Source organism: Brassica napus, chromosome C2 (genome assembly GCF_020379485.1).
Source record: "Brassica napus cultivar Da-Ae chromosome C2, Da-Ae, whole genome shotgun sequence".
NCBI classification, from domain to species: domain Eukaryota; kingdom Viridiplantae; phylum Streptophyta; class Magnoliopsida; order Brassicales; family Brassicaceae; genus Brassica; species Brassica napus.
Window position 1 is genome coordinate 52,021,686 of NC_063445.1, and position 27,015 is coordinate 52,048,700.

General features: G+C 36.4%; 4 protein-coding genes and 1 long non-coding RNA gene across 5 annotated transcripts; 1 reads left to right on the plus strand and 4 right to left on the minus strand.

The window, feature by feature from the left end:
- Positions 1 to 224: 224 nt before the first annotated feature.
- Positions 225 to 1,104, minus strand: LOC125581482 (protein yippee-like At3g55890). Its single transcript, XM_048746997.1, has 5 exons — positions 954 to 1,104; positions 837 to 886; positions 674 to 758; positions 536 to 582; positions 225 to 459 (listed from the first exon to the last, which is right to left on the minus strand). Exons 1-5 carry the CDS (start codon positions 1,056 to 1,058, stop codon positions 417 to 419), a joined length of 330 nt encoding a protein of 109 aa, XP_048602954.1. The 5' UTR covers positions 1,059 to 1,104; the 3' UTR covers positions 225 to 416.
- Positions 1,105 to 1,329: 225 nt separating this feature from the next.
- On the plus strand, positions 1,330 to 2,693 carry LOC125581483. Its single transcript, XR_007319106.1, has 2 exons — positions 1,330 to 2,107; positions 2,199 to 2,693. It is a non-coding gene; the product is annotated as an uncharacterized LOC125581483 (long non-coding RNA).
- A 12,059-nt stretch (positions 2,694 to 14,752) lies between these two features.
- LOC125582476 (glutathione S-transferase T2-like) lies at positions 14,753 to 15,866 on the minus strand. The gene is made up of 3 exons (XM_048749218.1): positions 15,059 to 15,866; positions 14,900 to 14,951; positions 14,753 to 14,834 (listed from the first exon to the last, which is right to left on the minus strand). The coding sequence occupies exons 1-3, from the start codon at positions 15,864 to 15,866 to the stop codon at positions 14,753 to 14,755; spliced, it is 942 nt and encodes a 313-aa protein (XP_048605175.1).
- Positions 15,867 to 17,174: 1,308 nt separating this feature from the next.
- On the minus strand, positions 17,175 to 18,220 carry LOC106382158 (protein AIG2 B). The gene is made up of 5 exons (XM_013822124.3): positions 17,996 to 18,220; positions 17,849 to 17,921; positions 17,647 to 17,739; positions 17,492 to 17,575; positions 17,175 to 17,386 (listed from the first exon to the last, which is right to left on the minus strand). Exons 1-5 carry the CDS (start codon positions 18,118 to 18,120, stop codon positions 17,255 to 17,257), a joined length of 507 nt encoding a protein of 168 aa, XP_013677578.2. The 5' UTR covers positions 18,121 to 18,220; the 3' UTR covers positions 17,175 to 17,254.
- Positions 18,221 to 20,811: 2,591 nt separating this feature from the next.
- Positions 20,812 to 26,153, minus strand: LOC125582477 (protein AIG2 B-like). The gene is made up of 5 exons (XM_048749219.1): positions 26,017 to 26,153; positions 21,991 to 22,063; positions 21,386 to 21,478; positions 21,222 to 21,305; positions 20,812 to 21,102 (listed from the first exon to the last, which is right to left on the minus strand). Exons 1-5 carry the CDS (start codon positions 26,151 to 26,153, stop codon positions 20,971 to 20,973), a joined length of 519 nt encoding a protein of 172 aa, XP_048605176.1. The 3' UTR covers positions 20,812 to 20,970.
- Between the last annotated feature and the right edge of the window lie 862 nt (positions 26,154 to 27,015).

The window sequence follows — 27,015 nt, forward strand, 5'->3', positions numbered from 1 at the left end:
TTTTCAAGAGATGTAAATATGCTTTTTTATGGCGTACCGTGAAAGAACTAATCTTTTATGGTGTTTACCGTTGGTGTGTTCATCAATGCGCATTTGCCGTCTTTGAGCTCGTCTTATGAATTTGAAGATTCAATGTTATTTACGATATAGTATATGACACATGCATTAAGTAGCACAAAACCGCCATTGATGTGAGTGTCAAATATAAAACTTACAAGTAAAAGTTATCAAATTATTCAATTATAAGAAAACATAATAAACATGTAAACTATGCAGATGAATTCATTAATTTCAAATGTCATCAAAACCCCAAAAGGAATATGTGATTTGTTCTTGAGACTACTCACACACTATACAAAGGAATATGAAATTCAAAAACATATACTTCTACTTCAAACTGTCTTTTTGTGAACCTCCTAAACCTCATCATCGCTTCCTTCTGGTCCATGGAATCTCTTCCTACATTTTGTTTGCTTGTTTGTTGTTTGTATATATTGATGAAACCATGATTTAACAAAGAAAAATATCACATTACCTCACAACCCAGTAAGTAGTCGGACCACCCTCATCAACTTGGCTTATCTGTGAGAAAGAAACCACAAAAACATGAACACACACAAGTCTTCTTAGAACTTTGTTTTGGTGGAATCGAGTCTTGAGGGTCTTTTCTTACGTTATAAATGCCATTAGCACAACCGACACAAAAGATACTTTGCAAAGCAGAATAGAACGTGTTTTTAGCCAGAAACGTATTGAAGCTGCCACCAAAATCAAGGATTTATATTGGTTAAAATTCTCAAGAACATGAAACAACTGGGAAGCATATATTCACTTACAGTCTACTGAAGTCATATATGATGTCATTGTCATGGATGTCAAAAACTTCCTGAAAAGAAAACATCATCATGTCAAAATGCAGTGTCAAGTTAAAGATGAATGTAAGTTTATAAAACCTCGATCTCTTTAGAGATGATATCACTGGGGACTCCGATGTGTGTGTGGCACTCTATGCATGTATAGGCGGGTCCCTCGAGTTCTATCACGAACACCCTTCCCATTTTCACCAACCTGGAGATCCTAGTCCCACGAGATCGTGAATGAGAGTCTAGAGAGGTTAAATCGAAAACTGTACCAAGAATCAGTGCGTGATCTCCAAGAAAAGAGATAAAAGCTACAAATGTTGAAGAAAATGATTCTACGATGCAAAGCAAAACCCTAGACGACGAGAAAATGTTTCGTGGAAGAAGAATCCATGGCCGGAGGAAAAATGCAACGATCGATTAACCGCAAAAGAGTGAGAGATTACGGGAAAGAGAGAGAGAACTGACCGTGGCCGGAGATGGTGACGTAACGACGGTGACACGGCGGGAGATGAGAAAGTCAGAGAGAGAGTCTTGGAAACTTTTGCTTTGGAGTCGTGAGAGTCTGAGAGAGGGAGGGAGGGAGAGGCCTTTTATATTGCGTTTTAAGCAGATATATCTTAATTCGGTTTATGCCAGGAATAATTTGCTTGAGAGAAATTGGATCCACATTGAAAGGGTCTTATCATCTATATGATAGTCTGTAACTATGGTGTCTTACGGGAAAACTTCACGATGGAAAAAAACAGATGTGATGCGTCTTTCTAGCAGTTGAAAATAGATGTGAAGCGTTTTCCACTCTTTCTTTTTGTTTCTTCTCTGCTCTGTTTCCAGAGAAACCCGAAGACAACAAAACTTGAGTTTTTGGGGGTTTGATTTTTTTCAAAAGAATCAGAACAATGAAAAACAGATTTCAGGTTTCTTGAATCTTCAGTGGAAAAGATATGGTTTATGTTGTGAGTTATCCCAATAGGTAATGGGGCTTTTCTCTCATTTCCTTTTAAAATGAGAATTATGTTGTGATGTCTCTGTTTTTTTCAACAAAGGTTCCTCCTTTTCAAGAAGAAAGATCAGACTCGTGTATGTGAATTGGTTATTTGTTCGAATTTTGCAATTTTATTTTTAGTTTTCTGGAAATATTACAATGAGTGTTCCAGCAGTTAAAATGTGTAAGAGAAGGTTTAACGACATAGGAATGGGAAGATATGATTCAGATTTTCGGACCCAACAATGTTGAAGAGAAAAAGGTCTCAACTTTGTTCTGCTTATCTCAGAGAAAGCAAGTACTTCTTGTTTGTTTGTTCGTTTGCTGACTAGGGTCTGGTGATGATCTTTCAGGAGAGCAAGATTCTCAAGTTCTTAGGTTTATGTGGAATCCACTCGTGTGAGCCCGGATCTGTCGTGTTCTTGTCGGCGATTGAGATACGAGGAGGCGTCTCTTGGTCGGAGGAGCATTTGAGGAGGAGAGAGCCGTAAAAAGTGGAAGTGAGGGAAACGAGGTGGTGAGTGTCGCCTTTTCTAGCCGGAGGATGGTGAACCAGCGGTGTCGGAAAATAAAAAGCTTTGTGGATCGCCGGAGAAGAGGAGTCAGAGGCGAGCTTCGTCGCCAGGGAAGAAGAGAGAGAAGTAGAAGAAGCTGAAGAAGAGGTTTTTGAAGTAGAAGAACCCATTTTGAATTGAATTTAACAAACACTGAGCTTTGAAAGATTTAGTTTGGTTTCTCTTTCTGGGTTCTTCTGAGATGTTTGATTCTCTCTCTTTAGAGTACATATCTCATTGCTTTTATGGTTTTTGTTCTATTAACTATGTGTCGTAATGCATAAAAATTTCACCTTTGTGATTCTTGATTCTTGATTCTCCATTCTTGTTTGGTTTTTCTCATCAAAGTTTGGATTTTTTTTCTTTCTTATCTTTATGTACAAGAACAAGTGCCATTGCATTATTATAGAGAAAACTCTTTGTAGCTTTTCATATAAAGCATCTAACTTTCTGTTTACTCGGAACCGAGTTTCCTGTTTTTTTAAATGGTTGCAGATGAACTCGATAAATGCAGACATAGACAGACGTATCTGAGGGAGTAGGCTCATTGTACAGATGGCATTTTAGAGTTTTGGCACCAAAACCAAACTAATCATGACTCTAAGAAACCAAACCAAGAAAGGCGATGAAGACAGAGCATTGTAGTGTTCATGGACGAAACAACCGGATAGAGGAATAAATACTTGGATATTTAACATATATCTCTTGAATACTACTAATTTAAAAATGTAATATGTCACACGAGTAAGTATATATATCTACAAGATGAATACCTACCCATTTTATATATATTTAATCAGATTTGTCACCATATATCTGGTACTATTAATCAATTAATATATAAAATTTACAAAAAAAAATCATTGATATATAATTGTGAACTTCTCTGGAATACATTTTATTAAAATGTATCCAGATAAAGTATAAAAAAAATTGATAAATAATTTAAAAAATTATCGAATCTTATAAATATATCCGGTTACAAAGTAACTTATCATGTTATGATTAAGTGTTTACATACTTATCATACTTAACACCTATGATATTTGGGTTTAGGGATGTAGGGTTTAGGGTATAGTGATTAATAATTTTGATGTTGGTTTTACAATTATCTATTTATATTTAGTATGTATGAATAGTGTATATTGTTTTGTAGTAGGTGTGATGAACTTTAACCCAATGGTTAAGGGGTGTTTATAATTTATGTTTAATTGTTTAAATACTTAACATAGTTTAAACCTATGATATTTCGGTTTAGGGATGTTAGGGGTTTAGGGTATAGTGATTACTAATTTTGATGTTGTTTTACCATCTATAACTAGTTTATACTGTTTTGATGACGGTGTTCGCTAACTTAATATCATGGTTAAGTTAATCATAAACCTAAGGGTTAACCATAAATTCTATGGTTAGCTCTAAATCCTAGGGTTAACTCTAAGCCCTAGGATTAACACTGAGACCTAGGGTTAACACTGAGCTCTAGGGTTAACCCTAAATCCTAGGGTTTACTCTAATTCATAGGGTTTAAGGTTTAGAATTTAGGGTCTAGAGTTTTAGGGTTTATTTTTAACCCTAGGATTTAGGATTTAGTGTTTAGGGTTTAGCTTCTCTTTTTTCAAAGGGTTTAGCTTATATCATTAACAACTTCAAATTTTTTTTAGTCAATTAATATTATTTTTGATTATTTTTAATTTTTTTTGTACAATTACCATTTTCTAGCTATCAACATAAAAAGTCAGATCATCTATGTAAAATGCAATTATTATCGGTTTCATTTGAAACTAACACATTTGAAATGCTTATATATGATTTATCTAGTTCTTTAAATAATAATGCTTATATATGTGTGACTAAACTATTTGTATTAAATTGTTGAATATCCAAATATTTTTTTCTTTATTTGGTTGTTTTTCTAGTTCTTTAAATAATAATGCTTATATATGATTGAATATCCAGCTATTTGTATTAAATTGTTGAATATCCAGATATTTGTTTCTTTTTCGGTTGTTTCTTCCATGAAAACGGCTGCAAAAAGTAACTCCTTTCTTCCCCATCCTAGCACACAAAGCTAGATCTAAAACAAGTTGAATAAAAGACTTATGTAAGCAGTATAAAAACAACATCAAACAAACCGAAAAATGAATCAGACTCCACCACTAGCAATGAAATGCTTTTGCAAGTTAATCTCTTGTAGCTTTGGGTTTTCAATCATGTTCGGAATCGCGCTAATTTCTTCCACGCTCATGTTAGTAATTATTGAGAATTTTAAGTTTTTAATTTTCAGTTTTCAACTATAAAAAATATTGCTATGTAGTTTTCATTTTTACCAAATTACTTTTTATTTATCCGGATAAAGTATGAAACCTATTTCACATGTTCAATAATCTAGTCAACCACATATAACCGGTCATAAATTAAAAAACCGGATACAATGCATTTTCTGGTTTTTTTTTAAACGGGTGGCAATATCATAATTTACTTATCATCTTCCTTAGATCTTTCTCTTTTTTTTTCTGCAACTCCATGGCCACCGATACATATTTTCATCATATTCCATTGATTTTTTGCATTATCCTCTTCGTTTTATAGTTAAATGAGTAGATCTACCATATTCTTACAATTTTAGTCATTCAAAATCAAACACAAAATGATGAACCCGATTTTTTGCCCGAGGATGGCCAGATCGCCATGGCCATCCAATGGTGAACGCGTCAACGCCGTTAATCGGTCTCCTGATCTGCGTTTTCGAACATTGATATTTACTAGTAAAACAACCTAATCATATGTTCAGGATTAACTTCAATTGTTGTTTACATTATTAAAAACTAGTATTTTCAGTTTAAACCTATGTTGTAATCGTAGCAGTGTAATTTCTTGTGGCGAATATCCATCCATATGTTTATATCACTAATGGGACATTGCGCATAATGATGTGTGGTTCTGATTATCTTCAAATGTCCAAATTCACAATTCCTTTTCTCTGAGACGTTGGCCCAATTGTCAATATAATTTTCGATAAAAGAATTCATTTTTATATTACTCAAGACAATATCCTAACAAGTATCTGAAAAATGATTATGTCATACTCCCATACCCGGTTACAGGTACTTCTTCGGCGTGTCTATTTTTTGTATAGGGTTAGTTTTGTATTTTTCCATCCATGCGCAACATGATTCACAAATTAATAAAAAAATTGCACGATCACCTAATTTCTTCCAACATTTTGTATATTGAGCTAATTAACCTATTTACAATCTACTTTTTTGTTGTTTGAATTTTTAGTAAAAGAGAAGAAGATAGATTCACCATTAGATGGAAAATAAACATAGTTTATTTATACGGTATTACCAAATCCAAACTAGTTTCTCTATTTTGGTTTGGTTTTATCAGATTGAACACCAGTATGTTCCGGTGACTATATATTTTGTTGATCAATAAGAAGAATAGTTAATCAACCTAATAGTAAGAGTCGCCTTGATGCAAGACATTAACTTATCGGATTTTGATTCGATTTTCATCTCAATAATTGAGTTGATGATGTTTAACATATGAAAACGGTCGATCATCTATTTCCTCACGAAAATTAACATATAGCATCAGATCTCCACCGAACTATGATCTTGTGCCAAATTTTCATGATTTAAAAATTATAAACGTATATCTCCACGAATTAACAATTTTAAAATTATTTCTCCCCGAACCGATAATTCAAAATTTAATCACCCGTAAACCATATTTTAATGATTTATTATATAACCATATAATTTTAAACCAACTAAACCAAACCAAGATTTATTAAAAACAATTTTAATCAAAAATATTTTTTATTAAAAAAACAATTTGCCAAGGAACCAAATTCAAAATTAACGCTTTACACCATCTTAGCTTCAAATCGTCCTTGAAGTCATTGCAGAATTCAGAAAGATAAATCAGTAAAAATAAACAATTTTAATCAGTAAAAAAATTACAGAATTTAAAATTTATCATTCTTCATTGCCGAATTCAGAAAGATCATGTTGATCCGTATAAGCTTCAAGCAATAATGATGGATAATAATCTAAACGAAGCATGTGATCTAAAAGGGGCTCTTGAAATGTCTGCTTTAGCGGAGGTCCAGCTGAAAGAGTTGAATCCAAATCTTGACTCAATCACGGAGTAAGTAGTTTGTTTTATCTAAAAATGGCTCTTGAAATGTCTTCTTTACTTATGTCTCGCTTGTTTTATAGAGTTTATTACCAAAAAAATAAAGAGAAATTAGATTTGTTGTAAGAGGGTAGAGAGGGATAAGAACAGAAATGAAGAGAGAGGATGGGGGTTTTAGTTAGTTAATGAATTATAGTTTTCTAAGTAGTTTGACTTTTTAGGATTAAGACCTGATTGGCATGATTAACACCATTAATCAGATGCCAATCTGTACAAAACAAAATGCTCATTTTATTACATTCTTAACTCTTAAGGATTATATTTAATATTTTCTTCTGTTATAAACCAAATGATGATCGGCCATTGGACCAGCCCGTACTGCAGGCCCAATCCGGGACATGATAAAGACAACCAGAGACTATGTGTTTATCTAGTATATATTCCATGTATATCTGTAACATAGTGTTTATCCTTATCCTTATCTTGTTAGGATAAACATGACCTTATGACGGTCTAATACCTTGTATATATATGGACCTTCTGGTCGACAGTAATAATAACAGAAGTATTTCCCCAACACTTCATTTACAACACATTATCAGCACGACGTTGCTCTCGTAAACCCTAACCCTAAAAAACCAGAAATAAATCCGAGCAGTAAAAATCCTAATTCCCGACGAACTTCAAAGAGCTCTATCCCTCAACTCCGGTGGATCCAGACGACGAGCCAGATACCAAATTAAAGCTCTTGACGAGACGAAGCCAACACCGCTAACCCCGCATCAATCGGAGTTCGGACGCGCCCTCACACTCAGCTACAATACAGGCGGAAAATTTGTTCCAGAAACCAAAATCTCTCTCAACCATATACCAGTCTCCTATTCCAACAAGCAGCAACAAAAACAATAATTCCGAGCAATCCATCAGCTAACCAGGAAGATCTCTAACTGATAGACCGATCAACCCATCAAAAGTTTTCAGGTATCATCGAAAACTCATCTAAAACCCATAAAAGTATTAAATACCCCCATCCGCAGCCATGTAGCTATATTTAGCAACATGTCTCTGCAAATAAAATAAAACCAGAAACCATAAACTCTTTAAAATCTCGAACCTAAACTTGTTTTGAACCTGTTCTTAATCTGAAACTGATTTTAAAATTGTTTAAAACTTTTTCTGATGATAGTTTCACATTAGAACTGTTTAGGATTGAAAATTAAACAATTTTTTTAAAAAAATCTGACTGCTATATGTTGAAAGAAACCGACTGTTACTTTCTTAAACTTATCATTATTGTCCTGTTTAATGTTATTATCTGATCTGAATCAACTAGAACTGTTAAGGACTGCATGTTACATAATTTTTTTTTTTGAAAATCTGATCATGGTTTCATAAATTAATCCAAGGTTTTACCTCCTGTTCTTGTCTGAGAAATTTGTTTTCCTGATGATTGATAACGACTAGAACTTGATTAGGATTGAAAAAAAAAATATTTTTTTTAATATTTAAAATCGAAATATCAGAGATATATCTGAGAAAATATATTTATTTTTAAATCGAAAAGTATATAATAAATTGCTTGAATAAATCAAATCTTCCTGATTTATTTATTATTAAGTCACAATAATTTCTGATTTGATTATTTTTCGAAAAAAAAAAAATAATAATAATAAATATATGGTATATTTTTCGAAAACCCTAACCTGATTTCATGATTGAATTGGTTTGCTTGATTGCATATTGTTTGCATACTAATATTGCATACTGAACATGAAATCTCGACTGTTAGGGATATAGATCATTCATAGTTTTCAAGAAATCTGATCTGAACTGAAAAAAAAAAAATCATTACACTAAATGATCCGATCCAATGGGATGAAGAAAATATGGAACATTTTCCTGATCATCTAAGATAGAATCCCTAAAGGCCTTGAAACCTTGTGTTTGAAATAAGAGGACCTTAAATCTGAAAAATACATTGATCCACACTTTAAACCGTATGGTTTTAAGAAAATGCATCATTTAGAAAAAAAATTTCTTTTGGTCCGTGTGTGGCATTGATATGAAGCATGAAAAATTTCAAAAAGATTACTTGATTAAGACCTGTTTTGAATAATGATTTCAGATGTCGAGTTTCATACCCTCAGATTACAAAGCCCTTGATCTCTCTGGAGATAATTATCTTGATTGGGCTATAAACACTTCAGCCGTCTTGAAGTCTAGAGGACTTGGGAAGTGCATCAAGTATGGCAATGACACCCTTGCGTGTGAAAGACACAGAGCCATAATGATTATGCGACACCATCTCTGTGAGGACCTAAGAGACGAGTTTGGATATGTTAATGATCCTCATAATCTCTGGTCATTTTTGAATTCTAGATTCTGTGAGCCATTGTTGCACGAATCCAAGAAAAAATGGGAAGCTCTAAGGTTCCAGGATTATGAATCCGTGGACAATTATCACTCTGATCTTATGAGAATCACCTATAGTCTTAGACTATGTGGTGAATTGGTAACAAACGAGGATTTGTTAAACAAAACTCGTGACACATTCCATTCAGAGGAAGTGTTGTTATCACATCAGGCCAAAGGTTTCACCACCTATTATGACTTGTTCTCATATTTATTAGACATTGAGCAAAAGAAGCAGAAAAGGATGGATAACATCAGACGGTTTAATGACATCATGGAGATATATTATGAAGTACTAGACAGTGAGATGAAAATCCCTGAAGCTAATAAAGCCACATTTGATAAGAAGAGATCTGAGGAGGATTCCGAGTGGACACTCATGGACCATGAGGTCGGATTATACATTGAATAATTTTCCGACATTCTGATTTTATGTTTTCATATCTGATTTGATTTATTTGTTATTCATTTATGTTATTGAAATAATAAAAACGATTTTGTTTTTATATATTATCTTGCTTGGTCTTGCTTGATGATTCTTGATTAAATAACAAATAAAACCTTAATAAAAGGATAATCAGTCCACTGATAGTTGATTTCATGCATGGTTTAACTTTACCTTGATTGTATAGGTTTAACTTTACCTTCCTGCAATCACATAAAATCAATTGTTGGGTGTAGACTAATGAGTCAGTTCACTGATAGATTGATTTCTCGCATAGATTTAACTTCATCTTGATTGTATAGGTTCAACTTTACCTTCCTACAATCACTTGAAATCAATTAATTGGTACTGACAATGGCAAAAGACACGACATTATTCAGACCCATTGAGTTATAAAGAAAAAAAAATTTCAATGTTTTCTACATTGAACCAGTGAGCAAAGAAAATACGATTCCTTTCAGATTTTTGAAAAATCGCCTAAAAGCATTATGAATGCCTATACCCATATTTTCTACTGATTTATTCTATGCTAAGGATCAGTATGAAAGAGGCATAAAGCCATGGTAACCAGTATGGTTCACCACGAAATAAACACTTATGGCATGACCAGATTAGCCATCTTGATCCAAAACATGATGAAAAATTAATTAAGGCACAAAAGTGATCCCATAAAATCTCACAATGTGTTATAAGTACACAAAAGGGAAAATCACTAAAATAATTAAGGCTCCACTGTCCTAAGCACTACGAAATTATGAGTATGTTCATGAGGGGGAGAGAGGACTAAAACCCACAGTCCATGATCATATCATAAATTCGGATTCCATGGTTTACAACCATAATATACACGGCTGGAAAGCTTTAAAGCTCTCACTAATGGTACATCACCCACGTCCAGCCTAAAGCTTAAGGACATTATGTATATAAATATTGATTTACATCAGGCCATACATGTAAGCATAGACATTCCCACCTCTGAATGATTAAGGGTCATAAACCAGACATATACACAAACCATCTTAAGAAAATACGAATATTCCACCACATATATGTGTGCCATTTAAGATGGAACCTCAGATGAGGATTGAGAATATATATTAGATAAATAAGACTTCCTCCACGAAACTATAATGTATCTTGTGCCAAACATGGATGATTTAATCAAGTGGCCAAGAACACAGATTACAAAAGATAGTAATCTGATTATCCAACTTTGAAAGGAGAAAGTTATCAGGCTGATAAAGAGTAAAGAGTAAAAGAGAAATATAATGGTATCAACCATAGTTGTCTTGGCAAGATCCTCAGACCAAAGATTATGATCTAGACGTTCTAAAAGAATATGATCAAAAGATATAAAAGCTAGCAGAAATATATGCCAGACACACTGACCCGAAAAGAAAAAATGACTATGTCATACCAGCTTAAGCACCACGAATTTGATGTCTAAGAGACACAATCAAGTTGCTACAATGTCTATTAGAGATAGACAAATAAGTTCCAAATAATAAGGAACCTCGGAAAGTAATGAAAGGTGCTCAGAATCGTAAAAATTCGAGTTCATAAGAGAAACCAGTTCAGACAGAGAAATAAGGTTGCGCAACCACACATCTAAGGTACCAGACCATGTAGTTTGGGACGCAAACTGCAAGGTATAAAGGTCTTGGATAATAAGATCTCAAAATCTAATTAGATCATGTCTGGAACAGTATGAAACTAAAGATAAAGAGTGTTAACGCCAAAGATGTATTTACATACATAAGAGCTCATAAAAGATTGTAGTACTTGGGATTTGAAGGATATAACCTGAGGATCATGAACTCACATAGAGTACTCATAAAACCTATATAGGGACGTGGGGTGTTCAAAGAATTCAAAGTAATTATAAGACAGATGGGCGTAGTAACCATGTACATACAGAAAAGCCATCTAAGAAAGAAACCAGTGAATGAATCTTGTGAGATAAGAAATTTCGTGAGATTAAAGGACATGACCACATGGTATAGTGTGTCCATGTTCTTCTAAATAACGTTCAAGTATAGCTTGATTACACAAGGATACTCACAAGGACCAAGAAACATTATATAAAGAGATATGCTCCTATATGGTGGATGCTACTACAGAAAATCAAGTTTATTTTGTCTGGATATTTACTAAAGAAATAATGGTGTAGTAAGCAGCAAATGGATCACTGGATAAAGATATCAACGTACCATAGAAATATGAGAAAGAAATTCTCATAGAACAAGCTTTGTTCCTAAGTTGTTTATGGATTGTAATATACAGCAGCTGTAAGTAATATGAAAGACTAAGTATTTATTTAGTACAGTCAGTCCATACAGAAAATATTATAATTCCTTGTGATCATAATAAAGACCAACTGAGAGAAAAAAGTTTAATGGTTCAAAGGTTCAATGATACAAGTTATCGATTGATTAAACAGGCTATGTTTTACATATGGAAAGTCTGTAGAAAAATCATAGCCGTGTGTGTGTGTGTCAGCACGCCTAAGTGAGAACCATAAACCAGGATAGTGACCAGAAGGATGTCTGGTCGTGGCTTAATGATTATAAGCATTGCTAAAGCAAGAAAAGATCGATAACCATGTACAAAGGACATGAGTGTATGACTGCGAATTCATTGTGTGATGAGTTTCATTGCAGCAAATAATTATTGATGGTATGACCTTAGACACTCATGATTATGAACGAATATAGACAAGGTCTATAGCTCAACATGGATCGACAAAAGAAAATAAAGAATGATTGGTTACAATGGATAAAGCCATTGCACATACGAAGAGATATAAGTCCGAATGAACGAAAGATATGAAGTAAAGTTGTTCGTATGTGTTCTGGGTCTATGACTCAATATATATTGAATGTCCACGTTTTGGGAAAGCCATATAACCAAAGAGAATCCGTGGGACATGAAAAAGGACCTGCAAGTAAAGTTTTATTGCAGATTATAAAGTCCATCCGAGCACCGTTTGAAGCACCATCAGTTCATCCAAGACTTACAAGTTCATTCAAGGAGAATCCAGCTGATCATCTTCACCAAGTCATAGACAACTTCAACTTTCAAGAAGACTCGGATACCAGATGGGAATGCGTCTACTACAGTGATGCATTCATCTGGGGAAGTTCATGTGTTGTACTCTTTTTCCTGTCCTTGGTTTCCTATTTTGCCACATTGGTTTTGGGGTTTTTCAGGAGAGCTTTTAATGAGGCAACATTAAGCATGCAACGAACCTGTACCGGATGTGTCGATCAAAGGGGAGTGTTATAAACCAAATGATGATCGACCATGGACCAGCCCGTACTGCAGGCCCAATCCGAGACATGATAAAGACAATCAGAGACTATGTGTTTATCTAGTATATATTCCATGTATATCTGTAACATAGTGTTTATCCTTATCCTTATCTTGTTAGGATAAATATGACCTTATGACGGTCTAATACCTTGTATATATATGAACCTTCTGGTCGATAGTAATAATAACAGAAGTATTTCCCCAACACTTCGTTTACAACACCTTCCTCTTTTTCCTTGTTTTATGCAAAAAATTAATACTAGTGGGTTACCAAGAAAATCCAACAAAAGATACTAGTTTGAAAATTATACACAAAAAAATTGAAGTTTAATCGGATGCCAAAAAAAAGTTTGAAGATTAATCTAATAGTATAAATATACAAAAAGTCAAACATCTTGCCGTATTGTATATAGACTGTTTTAATGGTTTGCCAAAATAATTGGAGGGTTGTGTTGACCTATCAAAGTCATCTCAAAAGTTGCGATGACACTATCAAAGTCATCTTAATGAATTTTTAATGATTATCGTTAAGCTAAGAAACATTATTAAGATACACTTAATTATAGTGGTTTATTGGTAGTATTTTAATTAAGGTTCTTAACAATTAAAAATATTAAACTAAATTTTAAACAATATTTTTTTTAAAAGATAAAATTTATTTATTAAATAAAACAAAGTCCCATATAACATTTTAAACATAGATTTTAAGATAAAAACATAAAACATGAAAATAAAGATAACATTAATAAACGATAATAATTTGAAAGCGGCATTATACTTCAGTTGTTGTCTTGATCACGTCCAAATTTACGCCATATATGTTCAACCAGATCACGTTTCAGTTGTTGATGCGTTTGTTTATCACGAATTCTTATTCGAACACCCATCTGATTGGCGATATTTGTAGGGGTATCTGTTGAATATGTGAGATCGACATGTGAACTTCCGCTACCTTCTCCTTGTTGGAAATCTGAAACCTCTTATTGAGTGTGTTGATCTCGTTCGTTTTCTACTATCATATTATGGAGTATGAGAGACCAAGCCGTCCGGTAACGTCTTGTGTTTGACGAAAGAATTGAACTTCATTGGAGAGGCGGTCAACAATACGCATGAACAATGGCTTGTTCATTCTAAATCGTCATCGGAATAGATTTTCTGGATATGTTGGAGTGTCACTGAAATAATCATTCCATAACCGGAGATGACCTTCTTCGCGATTTCGTTCGATAAAAACTCTTTTTTTCCTCGTCTTTCTAGCGTTTTCTTGATCACCATGAGCATTGACCAGATTCTCAAATGTTTGATCAAAATATTGATCAAAATATTGATCGAAACTTTCATCCAACGAATCCTCAGAATCGTTATGAGAAGAAGACGCCATGAGATGTTTGAGAATCTTGAAACAAAATAGACGAACATTAGAATATTTGAGGATCTTGTATTATATAGAATTTCTATAGTTTTTATATTATATAGATTTTTATATTATATAATTCTATAATGTTGATGATATGAATTTATATAGAATTTGATGATGGCTTACCAAGTAAAGTGATGGTCCTGGTTTGGTTTGTTCGAACTTGGAGAGAACCAGCCTTTGTTGACTATTTGGTCCGTGAGAATACTTGATCAAATGAGATGATCTAATGAGATGATCAAATGAAAGGAGATGTGTTTGTTCGAACTTGGAGAGAACCGGCCTTTATTGTGTTTGTTTTGTTTGTTAAGAATTAGGTGATCAAATGAAAGGAGATGAATTGATTTGTTTGTTAAGAAGGAGAGATGATCTTTGTGACAATGAGAAGGAGAGATGAGTTTGTGAAAGAAAACGTTTGCAGAAGCTAATGTCTTATATAACACAAGACTCGACTCATGGCACCACACTACAAGACTTGTGACACAACACAACAAGACTTACAACATTTGACAAGACACAACACTACAAGACACAACTCGTGACAAACAAAACAACATACAAGACTTGAGTTACACAGACACAACATAACTAGACTCGTGACACAACAGAAGAACACTCGTGACACTATCCACTCTCGTGACAGAAGAGTACAAGAGACTCGACGACAAGACCTGAACTCCACTCTTCATCACGCGAGCACTCCACTCTGCATCACAAGAACAAGAAGGGTTTAAACATACAAGAACAAAAACATTTTATAAAAATCAGAACAAGAACACTACAAGAAGCTGCATCACAACAAGAACAGACAAGAACAAGCAACCTAAACATGAAACAAAACAACCAACCTAATTTAGAACAAGTCATTTATGAGCTTAATCTTGAGTGATTCTTCATAGTCAGCAAGAGGTTCATTTTTTCCTAAAAGACTTTGAAGCATTTTCATCTTAGACAGCTTCTCTTTAGCGGCCAAATCCCGCTGTTTGATCGTCCACATTGTCTCAAACTCATCCACAATTTTCTCGTCTACCACCTTCTTCTTACCACTTGCCTTTGAGGCCTTCACACCCGCGGGACGCTTGTTCTCTGTAGCTTGAGAGGTCTCTGAATCAGCTCCATCCTCACACTTCCTCTTCTTCGAGCTTACATCCTTTTTAGCAGTCATAAGGGCGGACCACTTCTGGTCGTTGCGTAGTTCATTCCAAGCGTGTTCCATAGTAAATTTCTTCTTGTAGTTGTTGTAGAATATTGAATGAGCATGTTTCACAACATCATTCTCGTTCTGGCCGCTAGCTTTCTCTCTGGTAGCAGCTGCATACGCACCACATAACTTGGAGACAACGTCATTGATCCTGTGCCAACGCTGCTTGCAATGGGCAGACTGTCTCTCTTCGCAGCCAGCAACCTGAGGACTTGCCGCAAAGTATGCGGCAACTCTTTTCCAAAATGTTCCACATTTTTGTTCGTTCCCAACCACAAGATCTTTGCTCGTGTTTAACCACGAGCTGATCAGCAAGATATCATCAGGCGGCGTCCACTTCCTTCGCTCTCTACGATCTGAAGCTGTCTCGCCACCATCTTCGGTTCCTTGAGTGTGAAGAGAGAAAGGTTGTGATGAAGAGAAAGGTTGTGATGAAGAGAATTCGTGACTATCTTCATAGTTACCGAAGGAGATACTTTGTTGACTATTTAGTAGTTCAACAAATTTAGAGCTGTGGGTAGATGGATTGGAATCCATATCCAAAGGAAGCTCAAGGATGAGAGACAGAAAAGAATAAAGCTGAGGAAGAAAAAACGTTTTGAACTCGTTTTCAACAAGGACGTTGATAAAGAAAAGAACAAAGGTGAGAAGTAAGAGATAACGAAAAGAAGAGAAAGCTTAAGCATTGATCACAGACACCCAACCATAAACGAGTTGACATATAACTACAACCATTCATCACATAACAATATCGTATTTATTACCTAAGCTAACCATTATCTCACAATAACCACTCCATTTATTACCTAACCTAACACAAAAAAACAATTCAGTTTCATTTCAAACTTGACTAAACTGGTTACCGTCCATTCGAAACATCATTGACCAAATAAACATTGCTTCATCCAGTTCTAAATTCATTGCTTACTAGATCCGATCCGGCAATTACCGAGCTAAGACAGAGGTTTTATCCAGTTCTAAAATCATTGCAAGGATTTATCCAATAACAAAGATCAATGAGAAAGGATTTACCTTTACAATTGTGGCAGCATGAACATTGTGCCCACTTCACGGCTCTTTATCAATCCTGGATCATGCCAGGATCATGCCTCTTGATCCATCCATGTAACGACACAAAGACAGAAAACAAATTAAAAATATTAGAGTTTTTCCATTTCTTACGGTTCATGAACAAGAATCAAAGACAAGCATAGTTGAAATAAGCAAAGAGACGCTTTACCTTTCGATTCCCTTCAGAAACAATCGCCGTTTGTCTTCGTCTCAGAGAGTCACCACGAGAGAGACAGAGCCGTTTTGCTTCTTCGAAGACAACCACCGATTAAGAGGTCACCGTCTTCCTTCCTCGATGAGAGTCACCAATAGGGAGACCAATCGCCGTTTCCTTCGACGAGATCCACCCAGAGGGAGAGAAATCGCCGGTTACTTCGACGAGATCCACCGACAGGGAGAGAATTGGTTGTTTCCTTCCATGACGAACCACCGAGGGGGAGAGAATAACCGATAGAGATGTCGACGAGATCGACCGTCGACGATAGAAACCAACAGAGACGTCGACGAGATCCACCAAGACGGCTTTCGAAATCGCCGTTGTTGTCGAGGAGGAGAGGAGCCGAAAAGAGAAAGGAAAAAAAGAAAGAAAGAATCTCGACCCCACCGTTCTTCTCTCCAATAGCGAAGTGCCACGTCGCCCTAAGAGGCGTGAATTCGTGGGCTTAATTAGAGGACGTGCCTTCGTTTTAATTCCATCTTTCATAATTTTTTTTAATTAATTATCCTAAGGGGCGCGGCTAAGACATGCCGATAAACGTGCTCTAAAGCTCTTACTTGCAGTAAAAGATATTTGATAAAGAGAGTGATTTCAACACACATCTTAATGGGTAACAAAACAAAAGCACATAAATTCTTCAGGCCACCAGAGGATCTTCATGTACAAATTTCTCAAACTCTTCCCTTGATCTCCCATCCGGATTCTTCTTCCATTCAATAAATTTCTTGGCTGCCTCTATGAATTTCTCCATGTGAAGCCGCTTCCATTCCTAGTACCAAATCAAATATCAACACAAAGTGTTTGCGCCAAAACCCATTAAGCTAAAAAAAGACTAACATGTAGTAAGGAGAAATCTTGAGGGAATGAATCAAACCTCGAAATCCCATTCTCCATACATATCAGGATCATCCTTGTTAGCCCATACATAGGTTTCCGCTTTCATCTTCTCGGAAGTTTCCTATATAATTGGATAATTAAATCTCATGGTTATGAGATTAGTCGACGAAGAAGTGAAGTGATAATACTTACAGTTAACACAACTTCGACAGTCTTCCTCACGTATTCATCTCCTTCAATCATATCTAAGTTCTCTAGCTGACCATCTGTCAATCCAGTTAGTATCTGCACCAAACAGATCAAACCTTTTTTTTCAGAACCAACAGAACAATGTTGACAACACTTCAAGATAGAAGCTGAAGCCTTGTAAGAACAACAGAGACGAAATAAAAACCTTTCCGTTGGCAAGTCCATTCTCAGAAGGAGAAATACATGCATGCAAACGTCCTTTCAGCCTATATACATGACTGCAAAACAAAACAAAAAAGAAATCAGATTTAACCAAATCTTAGAGCAAAAAAAAAGAAGAAGAGAGACGTACAAGCCGTGGAGCTGAGCGGAGACGGCGACCGGATTGCATTCGAGGATCAAACTGACGACGGGTGGTTCTTGGAAACTGCCGTAGACAAAGACATTGTGCGACAGAGATTGATCGGAACTAGTCATTGTCTTCCTCTGAAACTGAAACTGGTAGGTTTAGTTTTGAAATGAAATCCACGTCAGAGAGTTAGTAACGTAGCTTTCTTTCTTTATTTATGCACATCATCACGTAACGTAGCTTTCTTTCTTTCTTTCTGTATTTCATACAAAATCAACAGATGTATGGCTGTCTATTTATTGGTTTTAATACTTAAATTGCAAAATGTAATATTTATAGTATCTTTGACATTGTGTTGCCTATATTATTGGAGGTAGTTAATACCTCTGGCTTTATCTTCTGTTTTTTTTTATATCGGCGAGGTGAGGGTTTCTTGGTAGAGTTCTGTGAGGCGTTAGACTGTTAGTGGCTAGGCATGATACCTTGGATTCTCTGTTTAATAAGTACGTGGACCTGCTTGTAGACCAATATATGTTAGCCAAAGTCAAATCTCATTTCCAAATCAGTAAGAAATTTCTTTTGGATTTGGACCACATACAGCATGTTGATTGATGAAACACCCTGTTCTTCTTCTTTTTTGGGCAAAAATTATTCTTCTCTGACGTAAAAACAACATAAATGATAAAATAATATACTTTCATACAAGTGTTCATGTAGATAAAACATTTTGTTTGTGTTCTCAACTCACATACCTTTTTCTTAAATTACGTATTAGTATATGCATATATAATTAATTTAAAATATACTTCTTTTTTTTCGAAATTCAACCAATAATATGTTAAATGAGATATTATTAGTTGGATTTCCAAATTTTTAATATACTCTTATCTACATACACTAATATATAGCTTTTGAACTCCATGGTAATAAACTAGGGGTTGCTTATAATCTTATCAGCTTTGAACTTTGAAGTGAGACCGTTTTTTTCTTGACAACATAATAAAATGGAAACACATTAATTTTTAATGATTAGTGGAAACTTGTCAGCTAATCCATAATGGTTTTAAACCTCCGAATCCCACATCTTTCAGATTTTTTTCTTTTTAAAACTCACCTCTTTCAGATTTTGAGATGGAGAATTTTTCTGAAAGATGGTTTATGATTTTGAGATCAAGAATTGAAATATCAAAGGTACACGATTGGTTAAGAATGTATTAAACCGAAGATATGAGCCATTAACAGTGTTCATAACTTCAGAAACTAAATTATAAGGCCACTAAAATAGCAATAAACATGACATTCTATAAGATCATCAACAACCCAGGATATTAAAGGGGTTTTTAACCCTTGGACCCCATAGAAAACATAAAAACCGGTTTCAAAAGGCTTCAGATAAGGATCGATCGTTGTTGGTTTTTTGCACTGTTCGCGGACTCTACCGACACGTGACGGCCCGCGATTGGTACGTTTTTTAATTATTATTTTTTTAGTTAGACCAAAAAAAATTAAAAACAAAAAATTTAAGAAACCACAATGTGAATTTTAGGGATAATGCTGTTCTAATTGACTTTTTATTTTTAACATTCTATAATCTTAAGATATTCCGTTGGTCTTTTCATATTCATTATTTTTATAATATTTTATAATTACGGTGTTTTCTTTTGTTCAACATTTGTTTTGTCCGACATTTGGAATAAACATCTATAGAAAAATTTAAAAATAAAAAGAATTAACCAATATACGAGATTGAGCATAGAACCGTCTTAGCTTTTAACTTAACTACCTACGAATAGTTGTCGATTTGTTACTCCATTATGAAAGATTAATATAATGTTTATAAGTATTTGGTTATATGGCCGATGGCTTAATCACTACCTGTCAAAGCCAAACCATTTGCAACTTATTGTATTTAGAGCCTAAACTGGGCTAGCCCATGTCTATTAGCACATATCCCTTTATCCATTTATTGTTTGTGGACGAAGAGTGACCATATCCATTAGAAACCATGTTCATTAAAAACCAGACCCACTAACACTCATGTTTACATGGGCTGCCATGGAATCCATAATGGACCATATAAGAAAATTTTTAATTTTAATCTATAAGCTTACAAATTTTACGGTTTTGGCGGAAAACTCGATTTTGCGGTTTTGTCGGAAAAAACTTAGTTTTGACGGAAAAACTCGATTTTACGGTTTTGACGGGAAAACTCGATTTTCTGGTTTTGGCGAAAAAACTCGATTTTACTGTATTGGCGGAAAAACTTGATTTTGCCGTTTTGGCGGGAAAACTCGATTTTGCGGTTTTGGCGGAAAACTCGATTTTGCGGTTTTGGCGGGAAAACTTGATTTTACGGTTTTGGCGTGAAAACCCGATTTTGCGGTTTTGACGGAAAACTCGATTTTGCGGTTTGGGCGGAAAAACTTGATTTTGCGGTTTTGGCGGGAAAACTCGATTTTCCGGTTTTGACGGAAAAACTTGATTTTCCGGTTTTGGCGGAAAAAAATGTTTTTGTGGTTTTAGCGAGAACACTTGATTTTCTGGTTTTGTCAGAAAATTCGATATTAAATTTTAGAAACCCTAGCTTTTTGTGACAATTGGACCGACCGCATCCACATAGTCCAAATCCATTAACGTCCATTACCCATTTATCTTGTGATTCTTGTCCATTTATAATCCTCATGGACAAATGGGTGTCACCGAAATAGACCCATTTATATTTGGACATGAGCAACCAATGGTCAGTCCGCCCATTTGATAGCTATACTTATATTTTTCAAATCAAAATGACTTTTTGGGTTCAGATTAAGACACCAAACTTAACACATATACCTCTTGTTCATATATAGATATAGATACAGTACAACATCTTTTTGTTTTCGAACTCACAAAGTTTATTATAATCTTATGGCATTGATCACTGATCAGACCCTTTTATTTTTTAGTAAAAGATAGATAAATATTAGATAACACATCCTTCAAGCCACGGGAGGATCTTCGTTTACAAATTTGGCAAACTCTTCCCTTGTTTTGCCATTTGAATTCTTCTTCCATTCGATGAACTTTTTCGATGCCTCTATGAACTTCTCCATGTGAAGCCGCTTCCACTCCTACCAAAATAAAATATCCACACAAAATGTTTGCGCCAAAACCATTAAGCAACATAAACTTAATAAACACTTGTGATTAGTTATGATGCTCTGGAAACTTGTGAGCGTATGAGTTCAACCTCAAAATCCCATTCTCCATACATATCAGGATCATCCTTGTTGGCCCATATAAAGGCTTCCACTTCCATTTTCTCCAAGGTATCCTGCATAAAAGGAGATCAAGCTTCAAGCTCTAAGTAATATCATAATAAAAGATCATTAGAGATTATGAAGTGAAACTTACGGTCAATACAACCTCAACAGTTTTTCTCTCGTATTCATCTCCTTCAATCATATCTAAGTTCTCTAGCTGAGCATCTGTTAATCCGGTTAGTACCTGCACAAACCATCAACCATTTCTTTCAGTTTTCGAGAACAAGAAAGAAAAAAGAAAAGAAAACAAGTTTAAGAATAAATGGTTAAATTTTCATTCATTCACATGTGAATGTTCAAATGAACCAAAATTTAGTTTACGTGCATTAAAAATATCATAGAGTAAACCGGAGATAAACCAGAAACAATGTTCATAGCTTCAGAAAACTCATGAAATAAATAAACCCAAACAAAACAAGATATCCTCTACTAATACTGGTTGATTAAAATCCAAATATCCCAATTGCAGAGTCATAGATTATAGAAGAAATTCGAATTCTTATTTTTTGAGGGGTAACCAAGAAGGTTATCTTGTTTATGATTAGTCTTCTAACCTAACCGCTCTTACTTGAGGCGCACTTCTTTGTAAAAGAAGTAGTTACGTGCTCAAGAAGTTTTTGAAGATTAGGTTTTGTTTGTTTCTTTCTTTCTTAGGTTATACTATTTTCCCAAAAAAAAAAAAGATGAGAACTCAACCTTGCCGTTGATAACTCCGGTCTCAAAAGGAGCAATACAAGGATGCAAACGCCCTCTGAGTCTATACCTGTGACTGCAACATCCACAATAACACGTCTACAATCAATTGATGTTGGGAGTTTTCAAGGCTCCCAAGACAAATGTTGTAGTATAAAAGATTGTCGAACCAGTTCTGAGAGATATCAAAGCACCGAGAATGCAAATAATCACTTAATCTAAGTGCAACTAATGATTTAGATGGGTTTTTAAACTATAACTAACTAAAAGGAATAATTAAATGATATTTTCTTAACTATGGGAAAAGATAACTCATGGATATAGGGATTAGACCTGGGGTGATCAAGTTTCGAACTAAGGATGGCAAACGATCAATCAAACTATCAACCTTAAGCTTAGACACAATCCTAAACAAACTCTATGTCTAGATGAATGTTCATTTACTAACACAATTCAAACATCAAATGTCTTTGGTTGAATAATATGAAAGAAATCATAACTAGCAAGTCCAATGGCTATCTTAGCACCTCTAACAACAAATGTCTTTGGCAAAGTATGCTAAAAGCTTAGAAGAGTTGTCTCGGGCATTTCTTCGAACACCTTTCGGGTGAGAAATGCCTAAGGATCAACAACTGAGTGTCCAACTCAGAAGATGCATTATGTTCACTCTGTTAGCAAGGAAATATGAATGATCTACACTAAAACATCCTAGCTCTAACCTAATCACCCTTATCTCCCTAACCCATGAATTCAAAAGGTGATTACTCACTAATCTCCATGATTCCTCTTAAACCCATGTTGGATTTCAGATTAATCATGTAGAGAAACACAGAAAATAGATATAAGAACACAGAATTTCAATAACAAAACTGATCAATTGATTCAAGAGATGACTTTCCAAAGGTTTTTGGTGGTTTTTCTTAAGAACAAAGATGATCTGCCTCCTGGTGGCTTACAGAGTATTAAAACATAGGTTTAGAAAATAAAAACGTGCATAATGAAATGACCAAAAGGCCCTTGAGAAATAAAAAGTTCGAGCAGAAATAAGACGCGCAGCGACCTCAGCTCGTCGCTCCGACAAGTCGCTCCATGCTTCGGGAGCGACCTCGCTGTGTCGCTGCGAGAGGTCGCTCCAGACTCGTTCTCGTGTCTCCGGGTGATGAAAACGCGAGCAACTCTTCCCTGTCGCTCTGGTAAGGTCGCTCTGATAGGGAGATCAAAGCGACTTGATGGTATCGCTCCGGACTCGTTCTCGCGTCTCCGAGTGATGAAAACGCGAGCGACTCCTCCCTGTCGCTCTGGTAAGGTCGCTCCGATAGGGAGATCAGAGCGACTTGATGGTGTCGCTCTGGACTGGTCGCTCCCATGTGCTGCTCGCCCAATGATCACTTTAAACACTTCTTTTGAACTCCAAATGCACCCAAATGTCTCCAAGAACTCCATGTGGTACTCCAATACCTGATAAGGACTCATGTATGCAAAATGCAACCTAAACATGGCTAAATCCTAATCTATATGATCAAAATGCACATGGGTGAATGGATAAAACAATAGAAATATGCAAGATATCAACTCCCCCAAACTTGTTCTGTACTTGTCCACAAGTGAACTTTCTAGAACTCATAGGGAGAGAGGTTTGAAGGTGGGAGCTCATAGCCAAAAGAAACACCACTAGCAAACACAATTAGCACACTCTCTTATTACACTCTAGCTTCTCTAGGCCTATCTCAACTCCTTTTTGCCCCTACACTCATCATCAAGCATCCACACATTCAAATCAACCAACTCTCACGTTCATTAAGCACAAAACATCTAGTGAATTCTTGCAAATGGTCAGTCGGTCCAAGTCATTTGGGTAAGGGAAGGCTTTTATTCAAGTGATTCAAGAGGTTCGAAACATAAAATCTTTAAGGTGGTTTACTCTCGAAACAAGTAGCCTTGACATTGCACATAATATATCTAAGAAAGGGACCAACTCATGCATACAATGCTCAATCTCCATTGTTCTACCCTTTTCCCAAACATACAATTACACAATCTTTCCCCAATGTCAAGCCCAACTCACATCTCTTACCAAAAGATCTCAAGAACACCCTGCACACAAAACTCTTTTCTTTGAAATCTCATAAGGATTTTTCTCAACTTCAAAACAAAACTTAGCTATAAACAGTTTTGCTAGCCCCTTTTTTTTTTTTTTTTTTTATATATATATATTTTTTTTCTTTTCTTTTTCTTTCTCTTTTTTTTTTCGGGGGCCAAGACTTTTCATAAACTGAGCTAGAAGTTTCTCTACTTATCCCATAAAGACTAGTCAATTAAGCACAAGAGTTCACTCTTTTCCTTCCACTTTCTCATACTCCCAAATCAAACTTTACAACACTCACCCCCATCTATGGCTAGACAATGATGTACCTAATCTAGCAAGAATGAAGATCAAGCATTGTCGTTCCTGATACTCTCAACATTATGCACATGTAAGACTTTCCTAAGAAGGCCTCACTCATCAAACAATGAAAGCTTAAAAGGAGGGAAAGGTTTTTGGGAGTGGTCTACCACTAGAGTTTGTCAAAAAAGATTGGCATAAAAGATGTGACAACTCAAGTGTGTATAGCCATGACTCAGTACACAAGGCACCCTAAGCAAGAAGCATTAAGTTCGTTTAGTTCAAATAGGGTTGTAGTTGGCTTCAAAGACTAGGTTTCAGCAATCAACAAGTTTCAAGAAGAGTTTTCAAGGCACGAAACATACAAGTCTTTTCGAGAGGTGCATAGCTTTTCAGGTGAAACATAGTGTTCTTTATAAGGCATTTAAAATCATTGCTCCCAATGCAAGTGAATGCAACCTATATGCTCTAGACTCTCCTAGAAATGCAAAATGATGCAAACTAAATGAATTTGTTTTTGTTTTTTTTATGCAAATAGGTATGCAATGCATGACTCCATGAAACAACATCAAAGCAAACATGATCAAATGCTTGGTACCTCCCCCAAACTTGAGTTACACAGTCTCTGTGTTGTTAAGTAAAGAGAGAGATACCGAAAAGAAAACTAATATGCAAAAAGGAAATGGTATATACAAGGGAGAGAAAGAAGTACCTCCTATGGATAGTAGGTGGGGGCAGATGCCCCAGCATCATCGTCGTCAGGTGGAAAGGTGGTGTAGTAACCACCGGATGCTGAACCGGAGCCTCCATACCATGGTTGGCTCTCAACCTCGTCAATCTCGACCTCACTATCAGAAGAAGCGAGGGATGGGAACTTGTTACCGGAAGTGGAAGGTTGAGTGGGTGGGTTCCTCCACTTACTCTGAAGCTGCGCAGCAGTGAGGGGGAAGCCAAGAGCATCAGGCGGAGGTGGAGGCTGGGGGTTTGAGGTGTTCGCGAAAGCGAAGTCTGCTGAGCTACATCCAGCTATTCCTCCCCTGGTTAGGACATCAGCTACTTTCTTCATGAATTTGGCTGAGGTCTTTGCCTGCTTCTTTACTGTCTTGCTTAGCGCCTTGCACTTATCCTTCAGCTTTTCTATCGTTCTGTCCTGAGCCTTGTTTCACCTCTGAAGGCGACCAATGTGGTCATGAGCATCACGAAGAGCTCCAGGGGGAAGAACTCCGTCATGTGGCTTGAAGTAGTAGCGCGGAGGTCCATAGATATGCTCAGAAGTGTCTGCAACAGGCGAGTCAGGTCGCGTAGGAACACTCCTTCTCCTTGATGGAGCAGCATGAACTGGATCGAGATGCCCGTGTTCTCCAAGAAAGTACTCCTGGGGTATGTTGAAGCTGATAGCTCCAGGTATCTATAAACTCGTCAGGTTCCGGTTTGGAAGAACCACTTCGACTGGCTTGCCCTGCAAGTAGTAGTGGTAGACGTAGTCCTTCCCATACATCCCACTAAAATAGGTGGCAATCCTCAAGTAGGTGCCATCAATGAACTTAGGTCCCGCTGCGTCCTTTCCCAAGGGAACATTCAGAAATTGGAGCAGTGGTGTGATCATTCCACCTATCCCCATCTTTGGGCGCGAATCAGTGGTGTACCACGCCCAGTCTCTGTAGTGCTGGAGACGACCCAAAAAGAAACTGACCATCCCGAAGGTAGCATAGATGTCGGTGCTGGGAAGGGGTAAAACTCCAGGTTGGGCGTAGGCACGGATAGCCGGATAGAGCAGTCGCATGTCTTCCTCAGTAACCGTACCAGCTTGCTTCCGTGGGTAGAATGCATGGACGAGCATCCTGTGGAGGTAACGTACGGACGGGTGTCGGATGTGTGAGTTCTTGTCAGCCCCGGTAGAGTGTTTGTTTCCAGTGATCAACTTCCAAAGCTCCGTGGGAAGGTTCTCACACTTGGGTAGGGAGTGGTCTTCTAGGTCTTGGAACCCCATGACTCTCCCAATGTCCTTGAAGTTCATGTTGTATTCTCGTCCATTGACCTTGAAACTGATTTTGCCCCATCCTTGCCTCACATGCGCGGTGTCGTGGTAAGTGACCGCAAGAGAAGATAAGAACTGACAAGTGACATCCTTGTAGAAAGGATATGCCATGGTGAGGAGTTTTGACATCTTCAAATGTCCTAGCATCTCCTTAATGTCAGATTCAAGACCCAACTCCTTCAGCAGATCAAGGTCGGCGAACCTGGTTGGAGTCCAAGTGACCCCATTCTTCAAGTGATCATACAGCTCCTCCACAGATGGAGTTTTCGCCCTATCTCGATCAACCGCAACCCCTTTGCCTTTGGACATCTTGGCTTTCTTCGTAGGTGCCTGCTCATCAGCACTCTCAGTTTCACTTTCCTCATGGTTGGGAACTGCTACACTTTTCCCTGCCCTCTTCTCCTGTTCTTTCGATTTCCTTGCAGCCAAAGTCTGCTGTCGAACAGTCCTCTGCGTCCCTGAGCCAGTTGGCTCGCAGGCTAAAGCTTTTCCTCTTAGTGCAAACTCTTGTCTTTCAGCTTCTTGCCTCTCAGCTTCCAACTTTCCCTTTGTCTTCTTAACCATTTTCACCTGAAAAATTAAAAACTTAAAAAGAGATAAGTAGATG